Source organism: Ricinus communis, chromosome 6 (assembly GCF_019578655.1).
Source record: "Ricinus communis isolate WT05 ecotype wild-type chromosome 6, ASM1957865v1, whole genome shotgun sequence".
NCBI classification, from domain to species: domain Eukaryota; kingdom Viridiplantae; phylum Streptophyta; class Magnoliopsida; order Malpighiales; family Euphorbiaceae; genus Ricinus; species Ricinus communis.
The window spans coordinates 19,221,057-19,235,249 of NC_063261.1; the positions used below are offsets into that span (position 1 = coordinate 19,221,057).

At 30.0% G+C, this 14,193-nt stretch overlaps 1 protein-coding gene across 1 annotated transcript; it reads left to right on the plus strand.

Moving 5' to 3' along the window:
• The first annotated feature begins 2,584 nt into the window (after window positions 1–2,584).
• LOC8273844 lies at window positions 2,585–13,090 on the plus strand. Its single transcript, XM_015721110.3, has 28 exons — window positions 2,585–2,814; window positions 3,007–3,143; window positions 3,502–3,578; window positions 3,673–3,795; window positions 3,888–3,990; window positions 4,101–4,138; window positions 4,235–4,336; window positions 4,601–4,687; window positions 4,855–5,001; window positions 5,118–5,189; window positions 5,282–5,400; window positions 5,546–5,659; window positions 6,167–6,221; window positions 6,313–6,393; window positions 9,157–9,314; window positions 9,909–10,045; window positions 10,206–10,282; window positions 10,395–10,517; window positions 10,642–10,744; window positions 10,852–10,889; window positions 10,968–11,069; window positions 11,163–11,249; window positions 11,344–11,499; window positions 11,673–11,744; window positions 11,832–11,950; window positions 12,037–12,150; window positions 12,673–12,727; window positions 12,827–13,090. The coding sequence occupies exons 1-28, from the start codon at window positions 2,684–2,686 to the stop codon at window positions 12,908–12,910; spliced, it is 2,811 nt and encodes a 936-aa protein (XP_015576596.2). The 5' UTR covers window positions 2,585–2,683; the 3' UTR covers window positions 12,911–13,090.
• Window positions 13,091–14,193: the final 1,103 nt, after the last annotated feature.

Below are 14,193 nucleotides of genomic sequence, written 5' to 3' on the forward strand. Positions count from 1 at the left end.
TTACAATTGAATAGGCCCAATGGAGTTTGATAAAGATAACCGGGGCAGTTATCTTGTAATGGACGATAACCACAACTGAATAGGTGCAACATCTCCAAGTAATAGGCAGGAATTATCATGTAATAAAGTTCTGGTGGAACTTGGAATGGCAATGGGCACGGAAAGGCGACTGTTTGCCATTATCATTTCCCAGCCTTATCAGGAAAAATACAAGCATGGAACGTGCGAAAGTTATGAACATTTTTAGGACCATATCACTACTAATCTTCCTCAAATGCTAACTGCATATTTTTCAAACTCTGGATACAGTAATTGTGAAAAAAGAAAAGAAAAACAATGATAGATGTAAAGAATAGTTATATAATCATTAATTTAATAATTATTCTTTTATTTATCATGTTACTTCTGTTTCTATTTTATAAATATTTAATGTTATTACAATAGTACCAATCATTTTTCTGAACAAAATAATAATAAATTAGCATTTGTATCCAGTACTTCGGCCTACTGATAATGGACCTGAGAAAATAAATATCTAAATATAAGAAGTTCAAAGCTTTAGCTTAATGATACTGAAATTATAATTTGAAGCCATCTGTGCTTATTTTACTCTTAAATTCTACAAAATTCATATGTTTTCCACTTTGTAATCCTGTTTCTATAGCATTTATACTCATTATAAAACTAAGCAAAGAAGTGTGCTTTGAAAGAATTGCATACTTGTCTAGACAAAGTAACAGAAAAACCAGGGCCTCTATTAAGATAACCAAGAAGAGTAGTTGCTGCAGAGTTCTGTTCTGACTGGACAAAATGATAGAAAAATTCAGTATCACCCCCCACTCGTGTACCTACACCATAGAAGTTTCTATGTTAATTTTATACAAAATGCATTACAGAAATAGCAGGGAGAAACAACAAAAGGACACATATCCAGTTTCTAAGTGTAAATGGAAGTTCAGCAGAGAAACCTGCAGGCAGAGTTTTGACAATGGAATTAGAGACTGCATTATTGCAAGAAAGAAGCAATCTCTTCTTGCCAATTGGAATCTTTCCAATGTCTTTGTTCGAGTCCATTTTTTGAACAGTTGGCCCAGGACCCTTTTAAATAATACAAGAGATCAACTTGCTAAAGGGTAGAAGACGAAATATAAGGTCAAGCATTAGAGTCCAGTCCAAACAACAAATTGCTGAAATTATTAATAACAATAAAAAGCCCACAAATCAGCCCAGTACAAAAGAATTCCAAAATATGGGAAGGCAAACAAGCAAGAGAAAAAGACTCTTAACATAGATGAGAAACTAAGATAGAAAATTAAAAGGGTTTTTTTTTTTCATAAAAAGAAAAATATTAAATGAGGCTCTGGAAAATTTCCTCCTTATCCAAAGTTTTTGGCAATTAGTTCCTTTCATAATAATTATAATAAAACCAAAAATTTAAAAAAAAAAATTAAAAAAAAAATTAAATTAAATAAGAAACTATGACAGCCCTTTCCTCACAGTTAGGAATCCCACCAAACAACATTTACAAGATTATAATTTCAAATAATTTCTTCTATGGGAATGTCAGGTAACCGATAGTTTGTATAACAATGAGCATATTTTTCATATGCGTTATGCATAGTAGTTCCAACAAGTGAAATTCCATCCAATTTTATGATTAATAATACCCTTTAGATCATAAAAGAAAAGTTTATTTAATTTTCAATTTATAATGATAATGATGATAATAATAATAATAATTTTCAATCAATTTAAGATAATTTATCAAAGATATTCTTTTCTTTTCCGAAATATTAAATTGTGTGATTATACGAATATTATTGCTGAGTTATGAATTATACATATCTAAAAATTATTGCCATTAAAGAAAGAAAAGCTGAAGCTCTGCTTCTTGATACAGACTGACTGGTAGTTAACTTAAGAACGACCCAACTGTAAGTCCAACTGTAAGTCCAAAAGGTCTCTTGAATTAATTTGGTTAATATACAAATTTGTCTTATATTATTGATTCGAATTTAGATTTACAAATCAAACTAATTTTTTAGAATAAAATATTATTTGTATATATGTCAGATTATTATTATTTTTATCTCTCCTTTATGAATCATCTGAATATTTCATGTAATCAAACTGTAAGAAATTATTTATTTTTTTGTAATGGTTCTTTTTATAAACTCTTGTTTGTTCCTAATAGCTAAGGCATTAGGTGATAACTTAATAAAAAAGAAAAACTTGAACCCAATACCTGAAAATGCACAAGTAATTATTTTTAAACTCTGATATTAAAATGTAAGGCAAATAGAAACTGGTGGGCACCAACCATGTTCTGTTTGTAATTCAATGGATCAAATTCTGAACATGTTTTGTACTTATATGTTGACTCACAGGATCTTACGATCTAACCTTCTCTAACAATAACAGTAACTATTATTGCTGAAGAAAATTAATTCTAGTAACCTACATATACTCATGACTTAATTTGGTACAACAGGATTCTTCCTAACTTTCTAAAACCCACATCCAGGAGCCTGACATCTCTTTCGACCGGCTTTCATTTACAAAAGAACCATATATATATATATATATACACCATGGTGAACTTATAAAGACTATATCCTGTTGAAGCTTATTCCCCTCTTCAGAATTAGGGGTCTCTACTGGTCCCAAGTAGCACTTCTCCACCATGGCTTCCACTTCTACAATGTTCTTACATCTGTTGTTTCTGCTTCTTCTCTCGCAAACTGCTTTCTCTGGCGAAATTGTAACCTCTTTACCAGGCTTCTCTGGCGATTTGCCATTCACACTTGAGACTGGGTACGTATCTTTTTGTTTTTGTTTTGTCTCTTGCTACTCTTAAAGTCTTTACAGGGTAAAAGGGTTGTGAGTAGTTGACCCTGAACTCCTGCACAACGAGGCAGACACTTGACCACCGGCCTGTTAGGAGTTGAACCTTTACATCTTCATTGCTTGTCTTGAAATGTCATGATTAGTTTTGTTTATGTGCAGGTATACTACTGTGGGCGACATTGAGTTCTTTTCTTACTTTGTTCATTCAGAAAGTAACCCTGCTGCTGATCCTCTTCTTCTCTACCTTAATGGAGGTCCTGGTTGCTCTGGCTTGAATGGGTTCTTTTACCAAATTGGTAGGCATTTAGTTTATTTATACGCTCAAATAATGAACATTATTCCTAGAAAAATGTAGGAAAATTTGTAAGGTCAGAGGAAATGCATTGTTTATTTTTTTCTTTTTTATGGTTAAATCTTATGAACCCAATCTATCTTTTACTCTGCTTACTTCTCCACTCAAATGAGTTCCACTGAGCTTTCTTTCGATAATTGGTAGATACTTGGTAGGCACATAGTTGAAATTTTATTAGATAATTCCATATATGAAATATATTAATTAATAGGTAAGAGCTGCCAATCCCTCTCGACTAGTAAATGAACTTCTAAAATTTCTTGCCCTTGTTCTTAATTATTTTTGCCTCTATTTTCTATTAGGACCACTAAGATTTGATCTGAATAACTACACTGGTGGACTACCAACTTTGCTATCTGAACCAACTGCTTGGTCCAAGGTACAAAAAGACACTTTTGACAAATTAATCTATGATCAAAGCTTAATTAAATAATTCAATAATATGCCGTAGTTGACTTGCTATGGTTTACTAGACTGTCAACATTCTGTTCTTGGATGCACCTGTTGGAACCGGTTTTACGTATGCAACTACGACAGAAGCTTGGAATTCAACAGACACACTGACTGCAGTGCAAATATACGATTTTCTAAGAAATGTGAGTTACTGACATCTTCATGATGACCCAGAAGATAAAAACGTTCTGTCCTCCTTTGTATTTACCTTATTATTGTTTGAACTATGATGCAGTGGCTGACTGATAATCCAGACTTCCAAACAAATCCAGTCTATCTTGGTAGTGATTCATATGCAGGACTCATTGTTCCTATGCTTTCTATGAATATAATTAATGGTAATCCAATCTTCTGAGGCCTTAATTTATTGAAAATTAAGCCTTTCCTTTTTTTTTTTTTTTGGTTGGTTCTACTGAATAAAGTTGTCATGATATTGAAAAACTTGCAGGCAATACAGCAGGACTTGAGCCATTTGTGAATCTCAAAGTACGAATATGAACTCCATATGCACATTCTTAGTCTGCATCTACCATGCCTAATATTATTTTTTTCACTTTTCTTGACTGTTTGAATTAATCTTAGGGTTTTTCAATCGGTTGCCCTCATACTGATACCATCGTGGAAACGAATGCAAAAATACCATTTGCTCATAGATTGGCACTTATATCAGATTACATGTATGAGGTGATCCCCATACTCCTTTCGAGCTCCTACTTCTGAGTATTACCTTATTTCAAGTTAAAATAAGTACGTATTCTGTAATGAATATCTGGGGATTCGTTGAATTCTTACACTTTCATGTCTATAACTCAGTTCACCCGATTTCTTACTACTTACAAGGACGACGAAAATAAGAAATTACATGCGCAACTCTTTACTGAATCATTTTCTTTTTAAATAATGCAAGGCTTTGTGCTAATCAACGAACATTGTTTACCATTCTTTCAGTCGGCTAAAACTAGCTGCAATGGGACATATGCTAATGTTGATGCAACAAACACAGAATGTGTAGAAGCTCTTGATGATATAACTCAGGTTTGTTCTGCAAGGCTTTTTCCTTAATTTTATTTATTTTATATATATAATTAAATGCCTCCGACTCGGGTTATAATTTGAGATCCTCACAGCCCTGGAGACGACTTTAGATACATAATGAGCTACACCTGATTGGTGACTGACAAATTAATTGCTGTATTTCTTAGTGCATCGAGTTAATCAGCCGCCAAAATGTTTTGGAGCCAAATTGTGCTTTCTTGTCACCTAAAGAAAAGGAGAAAGCAGTTCGAAGATCACTAAGGGCAATGAGAAGGATCAAACCATTGCCCAACTTGGGGGATCTTTATTGCCATGTAAAGTTTCTCTCCTGAAAACACAAAGTTCTGCTCATAAATGCACATACTAATATAATATGATACTAGCATATAAAAATTTTCTTTTGAGTCTCTTTAATTTGTTTTTCTTGCAGAACTTCCAATATCTGCTTTCTGATATATGGACAAATTATAAAAGTGTACAAGAGGCTCTTCATGTCCGACTGGTAATCAAAGTCGCAATTTGTATTTAATTAACCCATAAATTTTAGCATCAAACTGTGAAAAACTAATTGTGATGTTCGTTTCATGTAAACAGGGAATGATCCCAGAATTTTACAGGTGCAATATTAGCATAACTTACACAGTGGATATGAACACAGTGATGCCTTATCATCAGAATCTCACTGAAACAGGCTTGCAAGTTCTGGTTTTCAGGTGATTTTCGAAATCTTCAAAAATATGAACCGAATTTTATGATCATAACATCATGCCATTGTAGTGATTTAGAATTTGATGTTTCCTGCAAGATACAATATATGCTAACAAGAAACCTTTTATGTCTCCTTCTTTTTCTGTTTAGTGGTGATCATGATATGGTCATGCCTCACAATGGTATTGAACTGTGGATAAAGTCTATGGATTTGACAATTGATACTGATTGGCGACCATGGTTTACTGATGGTCAAGTTGCAGGGTAAAATAATATTTTCTTTTAATTTATGAATTTTTATTTTCTATTTTGAGGTTCAATATTACCATGGGCTATATAATATTGATAACATTCATCTTAAATAATTTTAATTATAGAAATGAAAACTAATATTTGATAGATTCATAACAGGGGATAATGATATAAATAGTCACTAAATTTTATATTCAAATTTAATTTAATTATAGAATTTTAATTTATTTCGTTTCAATCATTCAAATTCAATTGTGTTTCAATTTAGTCAGTTCGTAAATTGAAAATTAACAGGTAACAAAAATAACAATAAAAAAAATATAACATATCAATTTCTTATTGGCCAGATAATTAAGCTGGAACCAAATATTAAATGATTGAAATAAAATAAGTAAAAGTTTTATCACTAAAATAATACTAAATATAAAATTCAATAATTATTTACTTTATTATTCTTTTGAATGGAGAGACTACAATCAGATTGATACACGATTGACATTTGTTGCCTAAATTTTCCAGGTACACAAGGAGATATACAAATACTGGATACAGTTTGACATATGCAACTGTTAAGGCAAGTTTAGAACAACATAAGTTTTTGTAAGAATTGAATAAAGAGCAAACCTTTTGATACGTTTGTCTTTTGTTTTCTTGGACATGTATAGGGAGCTGGTCACTCACCTCAGGAGTACAAACGCAAGGAATGCTTTGACATGTTTCATAGATGGATTCGACATTATCCTATCTAAAATATTACCCATTTGGCTGAAAATTTTGGCGTAGGATTTCCTCTATCATGACTGATTGCATTAATGAAGAAATTATTGTAAAGGCCTTTTCCAAGAATTACTAAGCAAATATTTGCTACTATGGAAATAACATTCATGGCCATGTGAAAGAAAGTATCAACTAGTTTGATAATTATATTTCTTTTTATTTTTATCATTTCTGCATTTCATTGTTGGAATTTGCCTCTCAGTACTCAGGGTTTTTAAGAATAAAAAAAAATCTGGAGTGAATTAAGATTTTACTTTTAGAATTCTTGATATGGTTGTCCAAACCCTTTGCAATGAATTCAATTATCGTTGTCAAGCAAAACAAAGCATAATGAAAAGACAATTCAATTATCCTTTTGTGTATACGTCTTAATAATGAAAAGCCACAACTTGTTAGGTAAAACAGTTAAGAACTAAATACAGTTCAATTTTGCCCTGTTGCACAAATAAGCTCCTGAACTATGGGCGAGAATGCATATATCACCTAAATGTTCACTTTTGCCTATACATACTCTTCAACTTTTTGAAAATTACTATTCAAGCCATTTATTATTAGTTAACTGTTTGCTGCATAAGAAACTAATAAAATAATATTGCGGGTTCCAATCTTTTCATTTTCTTTTTTCTTTCATTTTTTCCTTTTTTTTCTTTCCTTTTCCTTCTTCTCATTTGGTTGTTCTTTATTCTTTTCCATAGCCTCCATTAATGAATTCCAATCTAAATCCTTAATACCGATCAACTAATCATTATCTTAATTAATCCAATACTATTAACAAAGAGAAAAGATTGTAAAATTAATTTAAAATCAAGAAAATGAATTAAAAGTTATATATCAAATTCTTAATTATCAAAAAAAGACTGATAGTAAAGATGATGGCAATAGTATATCATGCTAGTTAAAATTTTATTTCTTAAAAAAAATTCATTTTATTGGTTAGGAACTAAAAAATGAGAGAGAGACGGTAAAAAAAAATGAAACGGAGTAGGATCCGCTATTTATTTTTTGATAATTTTTTTAACCAAATAAATGATTGACTGATGGTATAGTTAGTCAAAGTATTTGAATGATGAATTCTAAAAAGTATAAGGATCTTTATAGGCAAAAACAAACATTAGAGCGATATGTGCATTTTGGCCTATAGTTTAGGGGCTTATTTGTGCAATAGGCCTTCAATTTTAAATGACAAGGCTTCTACATTTCTCTGAATTTTATTTTCCATTTACTTGTCAAATTTCTTAGAGTAAACATCCTTATTATATCCGACCATATGAGGCTTTATGTGATTAATGATCAAGTATTTATCTATTTTATGTATAATAGAAAAATATAAAAAAATTCTCCATTTGCTTCAAATATTTCATTCTAGATAAATAAAAAATCTATTAAATAAATATTCATCACCTGTATAAATATATATTTTGAACATCATTTAATGCTCATTTTTTAAATATAAATGTAATTATAGGCATGAGAAGGTGATATTAAACTAAAATGAAACTTTGTAAATAAGACGAAATAAAATTAAAAATATTAAAATTTTTGAGATAATTGGAGAAAATTATAAAAGATATTATTATTTTCAATATAATTATCAAATTTAAAGTAGCTTGGTTATACTGTTACTAGAGCAAGATTTGGGAAGTTTATAAGGTTGTCCAACAAATCGAGTGCAAGCACTCTATATTACTTGTTTTTGTAATACTTGGAGAGATCAGACATGAAACCTTTCAAATTATTATCTTCTAGTTTTAATGCTATGAAATATTATATTTATGAAAATTAAATTTTTACCCACACGTGATGGATGTATAAATCAATAATTAGATTTATCATTCTTCGTATATGTAATGATAAAATAATAACTCAATCTATATTAATATTTTTATTTATATATAAAGACTTTTTATCAAAAAAATTATTATTTTTATATCAACTTTATATCAAATATTAGTAAATAAAATTGAAATATTAGTAAAATTTTATTAAAATTTACTAATGAAATTTAGAATTTTAAAACCATCCCTAAAATCATGAAACTTTATATTAAAATCTCAATCTGCCATTAATTTTATAATTTTTTTTGTATTAAAAACTAATAGTGAAATACTATAGGTCGAAATTTCAAAAATATTAAATTAAATCAATTGTAGTAAAGACCAAGGAGCAGAAAAATAATTGTTGTAGCTATACCAAAAAAATTCTCTTATGGAAATACCTGGTTTAATTGACAGAGTAGTGAAACGACATGGTTTAATAGAAAATTATTCTGATATAATATAATAAATTAACTCATTTTATTTTTAATCACCTATTTTGCGAGAAAAAAAGCTGAAAAAAAAATAAATTAAGTATCACGTGTCTAAAAATTATGTAGCCGTCATTCAGTTGATGGACCAAAGTCACCAAACAAAAACATTGCTCCATAACCTTACATTCAAAATCAAAACTATACTGAAACTTGCACTTCAATAAACTTAACATTCAAACTATAGAATGTTTTTTTTTTTGTGTATTGATCATCAACAATATGTCAAACTCCCAGAAACATTCTGGTATAACAAGACTTCTAAATATCCCAGTTCAATTATATCCAAAAATAATGATCATAATATTGATTTGTCTCCATCCCATAATATATAATAACCCTGCAAACTAGCGTACTTATGCAATTGTAGAAAAAAAAAAAAAAAAAGTATATAGAAGCAGCAGCAGTGCCTACTAACTGCTTGTAGAAGATGTTAAAGTCAAGTTCCGGCACCGGTCACCTGAATCTTGCTTGTTTTTTGTTGTTTCTTGGACTAGTTTTCTGGGCAAATGTTGCTTTCTCTGGCACCATTGTTAAGTATTTACCAGGATATGATGGTGAACTTCCTTTTACACTTGAAACTGGGTATGTATGTCTGTTTCTTTAAAATTATTTTTTTTCCTCTGTGCCCATTCATTTTCTGTCATTTGCCCAGGAAAACAGAGATTCTTCATGTCAAGAACACAAATTCTTGAAAACCCAATTGCCCAAATATGTAATTTGCGTGATTACGAAATATCCATGAAATCAAAGAAAAGAGAAAGTTTTCAATGTTCGTTCTGTCTTTTAGTTTTCCATGTTCTTATCTATGAGCATAACATTGGCAGCATGATTTTTCTCTTTTATAGCCATGGACGACAAGTCGTCTGCTAATTGATAGCCAACATTTGTGTGTTGTAAAGTGATGAGCAGTTTTATTAGGATTTTCTTTTTTTGAATTTTATGCTTTATGCTCTTTTTCATTTCAAACTGTAATATTATTTTTAACTGTAATTTTTATTTCTTTTAAAGAAATTTTTTGTTTTTCTTTTTAAATCAATGGAGGCCAGTTCTCCTTTTTCTTTTGCAATTAATATTTAGTACACTACAGAATCATAGAATTAAAACGCTTAAAATTGATGTTCTTTTCCTCCCTTTTCATGCACAGAAAATTAACGTTCTCTTGTTTGAATTTTTTAGGTACATATCTGTAGGGCCAGCAGAGATGTTTTATTATTTCATAGAATCAGAAGGAAACCCCAAAGAGGATCCTCTTTTGCTTTGGTACAGTGGTGGTCCTGGTTGCTCTGCTTTCAATGGTCTAATTTATGAAATAGGTATCTTTTATTTCAGATTTCAATTTCATAAATAAACTTTTTATTAGGAGAAACGACTAAATTAATGATTTTATACTACTTAAATTTAGAGTTTTACTACTAAAATAACCCATAAAATGAATTTTTAAGTTGCATTGACAAGACTTTGTATAATGTGTAGGACCACTAGAGTTCAATATCTCAGATTACGAAGGGGGATTACCATCATTGGCTTATTACCCATATTCATGGACAAAGGTAAAAAAGTACTGTGGCAGAGTTTCTTTTCTCTCTTTAAGAGAACAAGTTATGGCCATGTAATATTTGGTATTAACCACTATAATCTTTTCTTGTTTAATGTATTAATCAGTCTGCAAGCATATTATTCCTTGATGCCCCAGTGGGTACTGGCTTTTCCTATTCAATAACTGAAGATGGGTGGTCCATGTCTGACACATCAACAGGATATCAAGTTTATCAGTTCCTCAAGAAGGTGATATTAGAATTTATTTCCAATTAATTTATATTTGTCTTCGAATTATTAGTATAAAGTGAAATATACAATATTAATTGAAATGAACCTGATTCTGAACTTCAAATTTTGATTTGTTTTGCAGTGGTTGGCTGAACACCCACAATACATCAAGCTTCAATTGTTTGTTGGGGCTGATTCTTATTCAGGCATATCTGCTACTTTAGCTATTCAACATATTTTAGATGGTGAGTCTGTTTATTGTACTGACTGTAAAGGTTCAATGTTATGACTTGACTGTTATTCTTGAAAGAAATTGTTTTCAATTTATTTGAATTCTGGTTTGTAACTTCAGGAAATGGCTATGGAGCAGAACCACACTTGAACCTTAAGGTACATGACTTTTTGGTAAAGAACTTGAATGATCCAATTATCATTTTCCTTACTTATCTGTTGTTGAAATGATTTAAGGGTTACATTCTTGGGTGCCCAAGAATTGATGGACAAATTCAAGAGAATTCGAAGGTTATTTTTGCTCACAGACTGGCACTTATATCTGATGAACTTTACAGGGTGATTACTCCTGACACAATTTTATTGAATCTATCTACTTGTTTTTTCTGAACTAACATATTGAATTCCATCTTTTCTGAATGCTTACAACAGGCAGCTAAAAATGCTTGTGATTCAGATTACTATGGTGTAACCTCAGCTGATTCAGGTTGCTATGCAACTCTTGCATTAATAAAAAAGGTGACAGATTGTTAATTATTATGTAATTTGATTCCATGCGGAATGATTATTACTTTTCTGAAACTGGCTGTTGCTAAACTTTGTGAACTTGCAGTGCTATAAAGATATAAACAAGAATGATATTCTAGAACCAAAATGCACCTATGCATCTCCTAATCCAATCGAAGAATCGGCTCGCAGATCACTCAGGGGAACTACAGCAGCAGATTTAATCATGCCACCTAGTAGAACTGCTGAGAAATGGTGTCATGTGAGTTCTTATTTTTCTGCTTTCGTACTTTTCACGTATTATATGTTTAAATTAATAATTCAATGATTGAATGACTCTCGTACTTACCGTTCGCTCAGAAATTTAAAGACCCCATTAGTTTTTATTTAAAAGATAATGCAGAATCAGCTTACAAATTGGTCAAAAATTTGCAGAACTTTAATTATTCTCTAGCCTATGTGTGGGCAAATGATGCAAATGTGCAAGCTGCTCTTAATGTCACTGCAGTAAGTAACTAAATTATATCATCACAACTGAATTGAATTGCAAAATTAGATAAAACTGAAAATCTAACAGTTAATCTTTATGATCAGAAAACAGTGCGAGATTGGAAGAGATGCAACAAATCCTTAGATTATGATTATGACATTACCAGTGTTATTGATTATCATAAAAATTTCAGTACCAAGGGATTACAGGCTCTCGTGTATAAGTAAGTAGTTGGCAATTTCTGGCATTTCAGTTGCTACTTTGAAATATAGAATTTGGGTACTGATATAATTTAACTGTTGAAAAAAGTGGTGATCATGATTTCACAATTCCGAATGTGGGCACTCAGCAATGGATAAAGGAACTAGACTTGACTATTGTTAATGATTGGCGACCATGGCTTGTGGATGGTCAAGTTGCAGGGTAAATATTTCTTTCTTTTTTCTGGTTTTCAGCTTTTAATTTTACTTTTCTTTTTAATATTTCTTACTCAATTATCGAATTAAAGTAAAATCTCTTTATAGTCGTACAATTAGAAATTTTATGACTGTAAAAAGATTATAACTTAATAGATGTCTGTATTCTAAAACTTTCTCTCTTAATTTAATATTTAATTTTATTAGTTAAATGATAACAACCAGAAATAAAATATGTTAATATCCTGCAATATCATATAAATAAAATTAATGAGATAAAGTAATAATATAATAAAACATTACCATAGTATATATTTTTTATATATAAATATTACTATATAGAAGAATGTCTTTTGAATCGGAATATAAAAATTTATAATTTATTATAATACATAATTTATTTATATTTATAACTGATTCAAATTAGAATTAAATTTTTTCATAAATATATAAACTCTATATAGAATTTCAGTATATTTCTTTACGAAAGCAATTATGAAAGTTATTTATTTAAAAATTCTAATTGCAGGTACACAATCAAGTACTCAGAGAATGGGTATCGCTTAACATATGCCACTGTGAAGGCAAGAATTAATTTTTGTTTTTGTTTTGTTATTTTATGATTTACAGTGAATTTTACATTTAGTGGATTGGGGATTAATAAGACATTTATGGGTATGCAGGGAGCAGGGCACTCACCCCAAGAGTACAAGCGCAGAGAATGTTATGACATGTTTGATAGGTTTATTCATTATTGGCCTCTCTAGATGAGGATTTCTTTAGTTTCAATTTCTTGGATGCCTTCTCCCTCTATTGGAAAAAGTCCAATTATTTCTGATTTTCCCACCTTTGAATTTGTAATTTTGTAATGCATAAATTATGTAATTGAGATGCTAAAAGCTTTTGATTCTAGTAAGTTTACCAGAATAGATTTTCTCTTTAACATATATAGTAAATTTGTCTTTTTTTATAATATTTATTGTCCATCTCGACTTGAATTTTAAATTATTTTTTAAATTTAACAATTTTTTAATTTTATTCATAATGATAATACTTTTTTTCAATTTTAGTATTCTGGCAAAAACTTAATTAATATTTTGATTGATTTTGTTGACACAGTACTGGAATAAATTAAATAATCGACTTTCGAAAATAAATTGCAGAATTGTTGAGCCAACCTGTCAAAACTCACTTTAATAAATGGATTGAAATCCTTGCATGTTAAATTTTAAAAATTTAAATTTAAATTTTAGAAAATGAATAAACAGTCATTTTAAAAATAATAGTCAGAATATTATTTTCTTCCTCTTTGGCATCTACACTATATTATTTTCAAAATGTAAATTCTTTTACTTTTCTAACAAACAGTCAAACACAGTCTTATTTACTACAAGGTTTTGTGTAACAAGGAGTTAATACAGCGTTTTAGGCATTCCTCGAGAATCCCTATCAAATAGATTTTGTTGCTTCTCATTCTCCCCTTCCCCTCTCTCTCTCTCTCTCTCTCTCTCTTAATTTTTATTCGTTAATGAAATGATGATTTAATGGATAAGAAAGGGAAGCGAGATTACTCAATTCCATTAACAAACTTTCATGGTCATGCAGCCTTCTTTGGTCACCTGTCCATTTGACAGTTAAGTTGAAAGAGAATGGCAAACTGACACTTGCCCTCATAAATTCCATGCGACTCCTGTCTCTATAATTAGTGTTGCTTTTGTGCATGTATACATCAAAGATAGAATTCATACTATAGTAAATAAATAATGGCTCCACTGGATTTCTCCTATTTTTATAATTAAATATTTAAATTCAACCTTGATTTAATCGCGATTTCCAACTATATCCATTATTATTTATAAATTTTTCAAGTAAAGAAAATAATAATATTTTCATTAATTTGGTTAGTTATAATAATAAAAAAAATAAAAAAGAAATCAGATAGACAATCTTCTACTCTACATCAAATAAAATTTAAGTGATAAAACTTAGATTGTCTTTCACTTTCCACTACTTTCTTCTCAACCAAACACTTAATAAAAAATATTAGCAA